The sequence below is a fragment of the Panthera uncia genome (genome assembly GCF_023721935.1).
Source record: "Panthera uncia isolate 11264 chromosome C1 unlocalized genomic scaffold, Puncia_PCG_1.0 HiC_scaffold_4, whole genome shotgun sequence".
In the NCBI taxonomy this organism is placed as follows: Eukaryota; Metazoa; Chordata; class Mammalia; order Carnivora; family Felidae; genus Panthera; species Panthera uncia.
In genome coordinates this window covers 2089239-2102202 of record NW_026057585.1, presented here as the reverse complement: position 1 = coordinate 2102202, position 12964 = coordinate 2089239, and the positions used below count along the sequence as shown (strand labels likewise).

At 52.3% G+C, this 12964-nt stretch overlaps 1 protein-coding gene across 1 annotated transcript; it reads left to right on the top strand.

Annotated features, from left to right (window-relative positions):
• The first annotated feature begins 3593 nt into the window (after positions 1-3593).
• Positions 3594-12298, top strand: PLEKHO1 (pleckstrin homology domain containing O1). Its single transcript, XM_049616410.1, has 6 exons — positions 3594-4089; positions 4659-4805; positions 8975-9115; positions 9829-9933; positions 10308-10409; positions 11510-12298. Exons 1-6 carry the CDS (start codon positions 4063-4065, stop codon positions 12212-12214), a joined length of 1227 nt encoding a protein of 408 aa, XP_049472367.1. The 5' UTR covers positions 3594-4062; the 3' UTR covers positions 12215-12298.
• The last annotated feature ends 666 nt before the right edge of the window (positions 12299-12964 follow it).

Here is a 12964-nt window from a genome sequence, read left to right as displayed (position 1 = left end):
ATATTATTTTTGCTTCCCTTCCCTTGTGTTCATCTGTTCTGTGTCTTAAAGTCCTCCTGTGAGTGAAGTCATATGACATTTGGGGAAGACAGTATTTTAAATGCAGCAAGTTACACAGTCTTTTCAAATAAACAGAACCCTCCCTCCAAGCATGAAGACCTGTGCTTCCTTTCCTCGAGGCAAGATAACTCTTTGGAATAAGAAGAGTAAGAATGGAGACTTTTCTTAGACCATTGCCCTGAGTATTTGCCCGCTTCCATTCTGCTACCCAGCTGACAATGCCAAGTCTAAGAAAAGAGCCTTACAGGGGCTCCTGGGCGGTTCAGTTGGTTAACCGTCTGCCTTTGGCTCAGGTCATGATATCTCTCTCTCAAAAATAAATAAATAAACAATTTTTAAAAAAGAAAGAGACAGAGCCTTAACTTCAGGATGTTTGATGCCAGAAGTTGGCATTTCTTTTTTTTTTTTTTTTAATGTTTATTTTTGAGAGAGAGAGTGCAAGCAGGGAAGGGGCAGAGAGAGAGGGAGACACAGAATCCAAAGCAGGGTCCAGGCTCTGAGCTGTCAGCACAGAGCCTGACGCGGGGCTGGAACCCACGAACCGCAAGATCATGACCTGAGCCCAAGTCAGACGCTTAACCAACTGAGCCACCCAGGCGCCCCTGGTATTTATTGAGGATGAAAGACTTAAATTTTTATTTAAGATTTACAGAGCTGATCACATTATTAGTGGCCTTTCATTTTTACCCTTTAAAAAACAGCCTTTTAGTTAAAGTCTCATGTGCTTTTGATGCCCTCTCCTCCACAGATTGAAATGCCCTAGTCAAATGTCCCAGTTACTCTACAAAAGACGAGGCGCTGCTTTTAGGCGAACAACTTTTTGGATGACAGTTTTTGCCCAGTAAACTTGCAGGCAGCAACTCACAAATCCTCACTGGTGAGAGCTCCTTTCTTCCTCCCTCAAGTGGACTGGCTTATAAAACAGTCAACCGAAGCCTGGGTGGCTCAGTCCATTAAGCATCCGACTTCAGCTCAGGTCATGATCTAATGGTTCGTGAGTTTGATCCCCACATTAGGTTCCTGTCTGACAGTGCAGACCTTGCTTGGGACACTCTCTCTCTCTCTCTCTCTCTGCCCCTACCCACACTTTCTCTCTCCCTCTCTCTCAAAATAAATGAACTTAAAAAAAAAAAGTCAACTGAAGAATGAAAACTGGCAGTTGTATCTTATCCATGGTGATGCTGTTAGTGGGGTAACCCCATCACAGGTCCTCCCAGTATCTTATCTCCAAAAAGAGAAATTAACGTATTTTTGTGGTTTATGTGTATGGCAGTGTCAAGCTCACTGAAGACACAGCGCTATGAAAATGTGCAAAAGAGCCCATAAGTTCTCACTCTGAGATTTCTCACTTAAAAACTGGTCTTTGGAAACAGTCCTAAGTCATAGATCCCAATAGATCCCAATTCAGGTGCCATGAGGATCACCTGGTGGGAGAGAAGTCAGTTGGAGAATAGGCCCCGGAAGAGTATGGCACAGGGGAAGAGGCGTGCGTAATAGGACCAGGGGAGACAAAACTGTGGGAAGGCAGGGGCAGGATAACATGAGGCAGTACAGCAGTGCAGGTTAGTGGCGGGGGGAGAAGCCCAGAGATTTATGTAACATCTTAAGGAGCAAATAGGCAAGAAAGGTTCTCCAGCCCACATGCATCTGTTCTGGAATCTGAAAATTACTTTGGAGGGTTTTGATTTCCGAGCAGTCCCTCTGCCTGATGTTCCACAAGGCTCCAGCACCTGCCTGATGCCACACACAAGGACCCCACTACCGTGCATAGAGAAGACACTCAAACATTTGTTGACTAAAAGGAGGGGAAAGAAGGAAGATGGGGCAAGTCATGAATTACATGTTTCCCATACACCAGAATCTATTTAAACTCTGAATTCAGACTGCTCTGATCTATCTGGCCAGCAAGCCCTCAAAAGATCATGCAGGCTAGTACGCTGGGACATTTTGCTTCCTCATTATGAAGACACCCCTGGATTTTCTTATTCTTGAGAAATACAGATGGTGGGAAGGGGAGAGGGGCTGTGTGTGTATATGGTGTGGTGTGTGTGTGTACAAAGCCTAAACGGTAGGCTGGAGTCTGAAAACCTGGATTCTAATCCATTTAGCCAGTAACGTGCTGGGTAAACTTGGGCAAGCCGATTGATTCGCCGAGCAGTTTACTCATTTTCCAAGTGGGAATAATATTCTACATACCTCACAAGGTGGCACTAAAGATTTAAAGAAATGATGTACAAGAGCATTTTGCAAGGATAAATTTCTTTATCAGACTAAAATAGAGGAATTAATTAGTATGGTAAATGAAAAGAGGTTAAGAGGAATATTGTTGGATTAGGAGGAAAGGAGGGTGCCAGAAAAAGAGAGAAGCCCCTGTTCATTTGACAGATGCCAGAAAAAGCTGAGCCCACCCCATTCCTCAAACCACAAAATTGGCCAATACTTCCTTTTATCTGGAGACATCTCCAGAAAAAAGAGTTCTTCCTTTTCCCTGCTCCTGTGTGCCGGGGATTCGTATTCATTTAGTGGTTATTGCGTGTCTACCATACGCCAGGAGATGTGTGTGCTTGCTGTTATTCAATAATTGACCCTAGAGGGCAACACTTGCATATTTTCATAGGACTTTCACAGGTCACCTCTGATAGTCCCCTTTGCTTGTTGATGGAAGTGGTGGTTCATCCCTCACCTTTTAATACATGGAGGCACAGAGGCCTAAAGAAATTCGGTCACGACCTAAGGCCACAAAGTGGTGATGATGAAACTAGTGCCCAAACCTGAGTCTCCTGACTCGCCTCCTCTCCTTAAATATGTATGGGGGGGGGGGGGGGCGAGTGGGGAGGAATGAAGTTACTAAGATGTTGGTCTGTAAGCTCTGAAGCAGATCTGGTGTAGGAGGCATCAGCAGCCATTCCCCCAGTCATCAGAGCATCTTCTGGGCATTGAGCCCTTCCCTCCACTGGACTCTGATGGGATGTTTACATGTCAGTGCGGCGGGAAGAGATACCCAGGGTCGTAGGAAGTTTAAGCCTCCCCCGGAGCTTACATTTAAAGCCACATGATATTCTGGACAATGGCTTTGGAGACAGAGAAATCTCCTCCTGCCAGGAATTAGCATGTGTGTCTGCACATCCCTGAGCCATCCTGAGTCTCACTTTTCTCTGTGTGCAATGGAGATCATTCTATCCACTTCATCCTTAGGCTCAAAGAAGGCCCGAGGCTTTGTAAACGGGCAGAATTGTGCATTAGTATTAATTCCACTCTCAACGCGTCCCCCTACACATCGACACCCCCATGCTCCCGGAACGTAAAACTTTTCCCCAACGTCTGACCTACCCAGGCCACTATCTCTGCCACCTAAGGATCGTGAATTCCAGATGCCAGTTCCCGCTCTTGTTTTTGTTTTCTGTTTGGGAGGGAGCCAATCTCGATCTGGGTTATCTCGGTCTTCCTAAACCTCTCCCTATTATCCGCTCCGGCTGCCTCCGCGGTCTGTCCGGGCAGGTCCGGCGGGGTGGGGGGTGCGGGTGGGGGTCTCCCGGGCCCCACCTCTCGCTCGGGCCGCAGGTGCGAGCGTGGGTCCCGCGCCCCCCCTTCCCCGGGGAGCCGCTCTCCGGCTGGGTTTGGGTCCGTCTTCTTCACCCTCAGCGAGTCAGAAACAAAGGAGGGGGGGTGGGGGAGCGCACCATCTCCGGCTCCGCGATTCGCCCTTTATTCTGAACTCGCAACGTCAGCGGGCCGGCGGATGGAACGGCAGGGCGCGGGCCGGGCCGGGGAGCAGGCGGCGGGGGCGCGCGGGGGCCCGGGCCGCGTGGGCGCCGGGATGGAGGGCGCCGGGGGGCGGGGAGCGGGCGTGCGTGTGTGTGCGAGTGCGAGGGAGGCCGGCCTCTAGTGTAACCGGAGCTACAAAGAAGGGGAGCGTCCGGGAGAGGGAGGGCGGAGCGGCGGCGGCGCCGGGGGCAGCTCCGCCAGCCGCCCCTTCCCCCGCGCCCGCGCCCACCCGGAACGATGAAGAAGAACAATTCCGCCAAGAGGGTGAGTGCGCCCGCGCCCGCCACCCACCGCTCCGAGGGCCCCAGCCCCGCCGCCCCGGGGGCTTCCGTGCGGGGACTCGGCTCGGGGGCGCGGACTTGGCTCACTTTCCTCCCGCCGCCCCCCCCCCCCACGGCGCCCCCTCCCCCGGGCTCCCGGCCGCCGCCTGCGTGTGCTCTGTGGCGGCGAGGAGACAATGAGAGAAAATGAAACGCCGTTTCTCCCGGCGTGGCGGGGCCCGAGGCTGCAGGCGGGGGCGGGGGGCCCGGCGGCGATCCCGAGGCTGCCCTCCACCCAGGCTGGGCCCTGGCCCCCCGCTCTCGCACTTGGAGTTATCTGGGGGACGAGGGAGGGCGGCCGTGGGGGAGAGAGTTGCCCCGAGCGCAGACCTGCCGAGAAGTGGGGAGCGAACGTTGGGCTCCCTGAGTCCAGCCTGGGGAGGGGGTGGGGGGAGGGGGCGGTCGCGGGAAAGAAGGGGCGAGGGGAGCCGAGGGGGGTCGCGAGGGACGGAACGAGAGGAGGGAAAAGCGATAGCCCCCTAACCGGACGGTTCTGCTCTTGCCCGGGGGCAGGGGCCTCAGGATGGAAACCATCCGTCCGCACCTCCGGAGAAGGTCGGCTGGGTCCGGAAATTCTGCGGGAAAGGGATTTTCAGGGAGATTTGGAAAAACCGCTATGTGGTGCTGAAGGGGGACCAGCTGTACATCTCTGAGAAGGAGGTAGGTGCCCTTTACCACCTCTGTCCCCGTTTTCTCATATTCCCCGTTTTGTCCCTCCACAGGGGACTTCCCTATCTCCGTCCTCCCCCTGCCCTCAACCCCCATTTTGTTCCAAAAGCAAGTTCAGCAATTCGGTTGGTCTCTACCCCCATCAGATCTGCAGAGAGAGGTCACCCCTTCTCTAGAAGACCCGGGTTGGAATTCGAAGTTGAGTGTGCATCTTATTTAATGAATTTTCTTTGCAAACACCTTTCTGGCAATGACAATAACCCCCCTCGCAAGAGGTCCCAAAAGTTCTAAGTGTCCCCTGTTGCCCCGTACCCCGTCCTGGCAGCTGGCTGAAGGTAGGATTTTTTTTTCTTTGCTACTGCTGCTGAAAAACTCTATTCAGCTTCTCCTCCACCCCTTCCTGTCCCCCCCAACCCTAAGCCAGCTAGCCTCCTCTTTTCCTGTCTCTAGAAGGAAGGTCTACGCAGGTCATCTCACCAGTGCAGCTGTCCCAATCACAGAAAACATGCACAGCCCTGGGTCATCCTCACATGACCTCAGGTAGAGTATCTGTGAGTGTAGTTGTTTCTGTTGAAGCCAAGGTTACTAGCCAGTATGCTTCCTAATCCATTTAAAGAAAAAAAAAAGGCAAGGAACGTATTCTCCACCATTCCCAACTTCCCCCATTTGTATCAGAAAGGAGACAAATGGAGTCACGAACTCTTGTAAGTCTCTGCAGAGTTAAAATGAAGCCCACAGTCCACATTCAGAACCTGAGCCCAGATCATTGAATCCAGACTCTTTTTTATCTCTATAATTCGAGAGACCCGTACCACTTGAGAAACTGAGTTGCCCCTCCGTGAGTTAGAAGTCATTCCAGCCCCTACCTTCTGAGACTGTGTCAGCATAGCCTGGGAGACTGTCCCCTGCGCCCCTGGTAGGATGGGCCCCTCTTCCCCCAATCCCGTGTTCCCTAACCCCCGGAGGCTCCAGGGAGTCCACCCTGAGTTCTAACCTCTTCTGCTTTCTGCAGACTATATTTAGGTAAATAAATCCTTTTATGGTATTGAAACAGCCACACGCGCAGTCCTAGAGAAAGTATTCATCCGAACAGAACATCTACCTAGGCAAGTAGGGAAGAACAAAGCTGTGTCAGGGCCAGAGAGAGACATCCCCTTCAGGGTGTTTCAGCCTTACTGTTTACACTAAGCCAGGAACTTGGTGATGGAGGGAGGTGAGAGAAGAATTTGATTGCAGGATTTATTTTTAAGGGCCACTTCTACCCAATCCCAAATCCTATAGGTTTTTCCATAATTGGCTGGCTTTCCAGTTTAAAAAATAATACTAAGAAGCAAGTGTCAAAGTGTATCTCCTGTCTTCCTCAAACTTCATAATGGCAGGAAACTCTGGTGAGCAGTCAGAGAGAACTTCCTACACGTCAGAGGGGAACCATGAGAACAGTGAAAGGGGTAGAAGAAAGAAGACATTTTTTTTCTTGTTTATGTTCGTCCCAAGAACAGAGTCTGGGGGGCAAAAGAGCATACTTGTTTCTTGTGTGTGGAGGAAGGAGTACGGAGACAGGGGGAAGGATGGAATGACCTCAGCCTCCCATGCCTGGTGTCCTGTGAGTCAGGAGCATCTGACTGGTCACGGGGCCCACTGCTCCTGCTGAGAAAGGCACAGGAGAAGTGGGAACCAGCCTACTGTCCCCTCTCTTCTTGGGAGCCCGTCCGTGCCACAACGGGCCTGGGCTGAGGGTGAAGCTGACCCAGGATTCTAGGCTCTATTCTGTCCACTTCCCATAAGCTCCGGAGCTAAGAGATTCAAGATCTGTGTTTGAAATGCAAAGTATAATGTTTGTAACCTATGTGTTAGTGCAAAAATATTCTTAACCCTCTCCTCTTGATTTTTCAGTGGTCTTTTCTTTTTCGTTACTTATCATAAAGGCAGGATCTCCCACAACTGCCTGCACCAAGGAAATCCTTCTGTATTTGTTATTAATCATTTTCCTCATTCTCAAAGGGCACCTTATGATCATGGGGTTGATGTAGAGCAACAGGAACTAGATCTTCGGGAGATCTCATGGTAGAGGAGACTGGGTTCAGGGCATCTGTTTTGGCAAGGGAAAATCCCTTTCTGCAGGCTCCGGGGAAAAGAAAGGTTCACTCTGGAAGATGGGAAATTATAAATGAGGCTTTGGGAACTTGACAGAGGAAAAACCGTACAGCAGAGAACAAGGGCCTTGGAGTTACCCATCTTCCCTGGGAACCCCTGCCCTGTCAGGGCCCGACCCCTGTCACTGTCCCCTGCTTCCTGGAGCTCCTTGTCAGCCGTGTTCCTGCCCTTCCCTTCTCCCCTTCCTGTAAGGGAAACAGAACAAGTAACTCTCCTTCCCTGGTTGCATATACACACCCAGCACTTTCCTCTCCAGGGCTTCTGGTCTCTGCTGATAGCCTCCAATCTGAGGAGGGAGGGCAGGTGACCTGATGCATCACCCTGCCTCCCTGCCCCGTGTTTCTGGGAATTGTTCTCGGATCCCCTTGCTGACATCTTCCTCACTTCCATCCACAATCCTCCCAGGCCTCTGGTCACTTCCCGGCCCAAAGCCAGGGAGCCCTGGGAAAGGGACAGCCCTGTGCCAGGGCAAACAGACAGATATACGAGCAGTCATTGACCCGAATGAGGCTGTGCAATTAGCCCCCCTCCTCTGCATCAGCCGCTGGGCCTGCAGCAAGTCTTAAAACAGACTTTGGGGCTCCTGGGTGGGTCAGTCAGTTAAGTGTCCCAACTCTTGATTTTAGCTCAGGCCATGATCTCACGATTCATAAGTTTGAGGCCCAAGTCGGGCTCCCGTGCTGGCAGCTCAGGGCCTGCGTTGAAAATCTCTCTCTCCCTCTCTCTCTCTGCCCCTCCCCTGCTCACTTGCTGTCTCTCAAAATAAATAAACATTTTTTTTTAATAATGAAAAAATAAAACAGACCTTGGCAGAAATGTTACTGGAATTTGTGGCACTCTGCAAAGGCTAGTTGGGTCAGAGGATATGGATAGGATTGTGGTCTCTGATTAGACCTTCCGCAAGAGAGTTCAGAGCCAAATGCTGGCTACAGCTGCTAAGGGTAGAACCAGGGTGCCAGATAGATACCACATGCAGGAAAGGCTACGTTTAGACACAAGAACTGCCCGGCAGTAAGGGGCTTAGGCTCTCAAATTGGAACAATGGCAAGAAGTAGCAGAATACAAGTCTGAAATTTTGTCCTCCAGGGACAGTATAAGTGCATCTTTGTTTAGAGAGAGGTAGAGGATTGTTTTTTAATGTCTTACTTACTTAATTTGAGAGAGAGAGAGTGTGTGCGCACATAAGCAGAGGAAAGGGGCAGAGAGAGAGGGAGACAGAGAATCAGAAGCAGGCCCCAGGCTCCGAGCTGGCAGCACAGAGCTCAGCAACTATGAGATCATGACCTGAGCCAAAATCAGACGCTTAACCGACTGAGCCACCCAGGTGCCCAGAGGTGGATGATTTAAATGGCTTTTGAGGCCTGCAGGGGCTAGGTTGGGTTGCCAGAGTACCTTGGAGGGAAGAAGGAGGGTTAACTACAGGTGTATTTTTCAGCATGTCTGAACAAACTGAACACAGGGGAACGCTGTTTCTGTGGTGCTGAAGCTCCTGAAAGGAATGAGGTGGATGACTCTAGAATAGTGTAGATCTGAGGAGGGAGTCAGGTCAGGTACTAAAGCAGCAGTGCAAATATTTAATAAGATGGGGGCGCCCAGAGGCGGCCTTTGCCTCCAGACATGCCCTGATGCCGGCCCTGCTGGTCTCTCCTCCCTCTGGATGATCAGCATCCACATCTATCCAGGTCTTGCTTTCTTCAGGATGATAGGATTAACCTACTAGCCGTCTAAGCCGTGTCTTGAAGGACAAAACAGGGTCAGAGTGACATCGTGGGGCTCCGGAAACAAGTAGCTTAGCTGAAGAGAGTGCCGATAAGGGGTTTAAACGGAAGCCCGCCTGAGGAGTCAGGGCAAGGCCTGCGAGCGGGCCTTGGGTAGGACAGCCCCCCTGTCCTGTCATCCCTCCCTTCTCCTCAGGCTTCTGCTTCCCAAGTTAGGGCTAAACTAACACTCTGGGGGAGGCACCAAGTAATTTTCTCCTCAGCACCTCCCCTCTAACCCTCCCCTAGGTAAAAGATGAGAAAAATATTCAAGAGGTATTTGACCTGAGTGACTATGAGAAGTGCGAAGAGCTCCGGAAATCCAAGAGCAGGAGCAAGAAAAATCATAGCAAGTTTACTCTTGCCCACTCCAAGCAGCCTGGCAACACGGTATGTCCCGTATATTCCGCCCCGGGAACCTCAGCCCGCTTGTGTGTAGGGGGCAGGGGAGAAACCCTTCCCTCTGCGGGTTCTCCCTCTCCACTCCAGGTTCAGAGGCTGGACTTGCTCTCCTGCCAACTTTTGTTATTTAACCCCAGAATATCCTGGCCATTTCCTTCCCTCCGGGCAAGCCAGCCTTTAAACTGTCCGACCACAAAGATCATATCTCTCTCTCCTCTCATTCTCTCTCTCTCTCTCTCTCACACAGACACACACACGCATGCATGCACACACGCACACGCATACATCTCTTGGGAGAAAATCACTTTTCCCTGTACCCTGATGGGTGGTTGAAGTTCTGAATCTAGTTTCTCTTGTCTGAGGGACCTCAGGGAAGTTCCTGTCACATTCTGTTTACTCAGACCTTTAAAGATCTTTACTTTGGTACATGTCCTTTACCGAACCTCCTCTCATTCTCTCCAGCACCATATTAGTATCCATTACCCTTCTTAACTCTTCCCTGGTCATTTCTAAAGCAACCTCTAAGCTGTGGCCCCTTCTAGGAAGAAAGGCTGGTTTCCTTAGGTTATGGATGACTCCAGAAGCAGAAGGCCTCTCCTTCTAGGAGCTGGGTCTGAGGGAACGAGACAGTAACTTCTTCACTGTCATAGTGAGGCACCAACCGCAAAGCCCTGGCTGAACCACGAATGTCTCCCCCACAGGCTCCCAGCCTCATCTTCCTGGCAGTTAGTCCAGAAGAGAAGGAATTGTGGATCAATGCCCTCAACTCCGCTATCACCCGAGCCAAGAACCGTATCTTGGATGAGGTCAGGGGGCTCATCCGGAGGGGAGGAACACCGGCGCAGAGGCAGTAATTGTGACTCACTAAAGGGGGAGATTACAGGGCGGCCCCCCCTTACATGCTTCCCCCCACCAGCTACACTTCTTTAGCTCCCTTTAAAAACCCCATTCTCCTACCTTCTAAGTCCCTCTGCCACAACGCCTCTTTCCCTGCTTTGTGATGCATGGGGCCAGCCCCAGAGGCCCCGCATGTGCGGTAAATGCCTTGCCCTTGGATCTTCTCAGAAGCAGTTAATGGGGTGGGTTTATTTCCCAGTCCAGGCAGGTGCAGGCCTCAGGGGCTGCTGGGTCAGGACAGAGTCTCTGAAGAGCACCCATGACTCACAGTGCATCTCTTCAGGTCACCGTCGAGGAAGACAGCTATCTCGCCCACCCCACTCGAGACAGGGCAAAAATCCAACACTCCCGCCGCCCCCCAACGCGGGGACACCTAATGGCCGTGGTACGTAAGATTGTAAGAAAGTAAAAGTTGTGGAAGGGCCGGTTCCACATCTATGTCAGACATGATGGTACCTGAGACCGCCCACCAGAGGCATTTGTGGTACCAAGGTCAAAGGCTGGGGCAGTCCCTCTACCCATCCCCCTGCCTGATTCCTCCATATCAAAAATATTTAGCACCTTATGAGTTCAAAAGTCCTTGCCCTCATTTCATCCTTTGTGGGGAAATGAGATATACCCACAAGGAAAGTGAAGGAGTAGAAGAGGTGAATGCTGTTCCAGGGAATGTAAGCGACCCCGCAGCGGCTGGCTATTCTGGCCGGTGACAGCATTAAGCACTGCAGTCGTCTCCAGGAGGAAGGCTCACTGTGAACCACTGTAACACACAAAGTGTGGTTCCTTTCCCTGTCCGAGCCTTCGGTCTCTAGGGAGAGAGCCAGCCGGGTACAGTAGAACCGGGCAGAACTGGGTTGGGGCCTAGCTTTGTGCTTTGCTCTCTCTGTGTGATTCCCTGAAGCTGCACGTCACTGCCCTTAAAGCGGGACGGTTAATCGTGCCCGCCTTGAAGGGTCGCTGTGAGGAAGGATTGAAGCAATTTATGTATCAATCCACATGAGGTACCGAACACCCCTGTCAGTTTTTTATTACAGTATTCTGGAAATAGAACAAGTTTTGTTTTAAGGCAAGGGGCTCAGGGTTGTCAGGAGCAGAAGCGGTTGAGGTGTGTGGCTCTGAGGGTACAGGTGGAGGAGGACAGTTACTTGCTGTGTGGAGTATCCTGAGTGTGTCAGACCCAGTTCGATGCTTAGAGTCCACTAGACAGAGGAGAAAGACACTCTTCAGGAAACTCATAGTAAAGTGGAGAATTGGGGGAACCAGCAGAAGCTACTTTAGATCACAGAAAAATGAGAGAAAGGTTCAAACCACCATCAAAGGAGTAAGAAAAAGTAAAAAAGCCCAAGGGCTTGGTGAGGATGGCGTGCTTCTCATTCAGGGAAGGCACATCGAGGAGGGAAGTGACCAGTTTGCGTCTCTCTCCCAGTCAGTCCCGAAGGGCCCACTGCTGGCAATTCTTCCCCTTCATTCCCGCCCTCTCCCCTCCAGGCTTCCACCTCTACCTCGGATGGGATGCTGACCTTGGACCTGATCCAGGAGGAAGACCCTTCTCCCGAGGAACCCACCTCTTGTGCCGAGAGCTTCCGGGTTGACCTGGACAAGTCTGTGGCCCCGCTGGCAGGCAGCCGGCGGAGAGCAGACTCTGACCGTATCCAGCCCTCCTCAGACCGAGCAAGCGGCCTGCCCCGAGCTTGGGACAAGCCAGACAGAGGGGCTACCTACACCCCCCAGGCACCCAAGAAGTTGACCCCCACGGAGAAAGGCCGCTGCGCTTCCTTGGAGGAGATCCTGTCTCAGCGGGACGCCGCCCCCGCCCGCAGCCCCCAGCTGCGGGCCGAGGACCCCCCAGCCTTCATTCCATCCCTTCCGGGGCAGCTGTCCCGGATCCAGGACCTGGTAGCCAGGAAACTGGAGAAGACTCAGGAGCTGCTGGCAGAGGTTCAGGGACTGGGAGATGGAAAGCGAAAGGCCAAGGACCCCCCTTGGTCCCCTCCCGATTCGGAGTCCGAGCAGAGGCTGCTGGAGACCGAGCGGCTGCTTGGAGAGGCCTCGTCCAATTGGAGCCAGGCGAAGAGGGTGCTGCAGGAGGTCAGGGAGCTGAGGGACCTGTACAGACAGATGGACCTTCAGGCCCCCAGCCCCCACCTCACACCAGGCACTCAGCACAGTCAGTACCGCAAGAGCCTGATGTAAAGGCAGGGGGACGGTGGCCGGGACTTGGGGGGTGCACAGACTCATCTCCGAGTGTTGCAGGATAAAGCTTTTTTATTTACCTCAGTTGAAAAAAAGAAACTCGTTGCGCATGCTGATGCCCAGTCCTCTTCCCACCCTCTTTCCCTTCCCTGTCCCTGTCTCTCGGACACCTAAATTGCCTCAGGGTTGAGGAGGTGACCCCTACAGCAATGCTAAAAAGCTTTCACCTAGAGGAGAGATAGAGGGGGATACGGGCATAGTCTGGCCATCCACACACACCACCCCTCTGAGGCATGGCGGGGAATGCCTGCTCCCGAGGACATGTGTAAGCTCCTGAGTTTGGGGGAAGGGTTTTTCTCCTATGTCCCATTCCCAGTTTTCTATCAGAGGGTGGCATGTCAGCTACCCAGCTCTAGCCCTAGGGATAGGGAAGCCATTGCCACCTGTGTGTGCACACAGAAGTGACATCTGCCCCAGCCCTGATCAGGGTGTGTGGGATCCCACCAGACACCAGCTTCTTGCCTCATAGCCTCTGAATGACACTGAGCTGTCTGGATCTCTTGCCGGGTTTCTCCTTTTAATCTCCCACAGCCTTCCCACTACTGACTCAAAGATCCAATGCTGGGCAGATGGCATTGGTTTGGCCCTTTGGTGAGGGGGGCCCAGTGCAGGGGAACTAGGGACAGCTGACCCCACAGAAGAACCCCACTAAGAATGAAACTGATTTGCAATGCGAGCTGGGCAGGATTG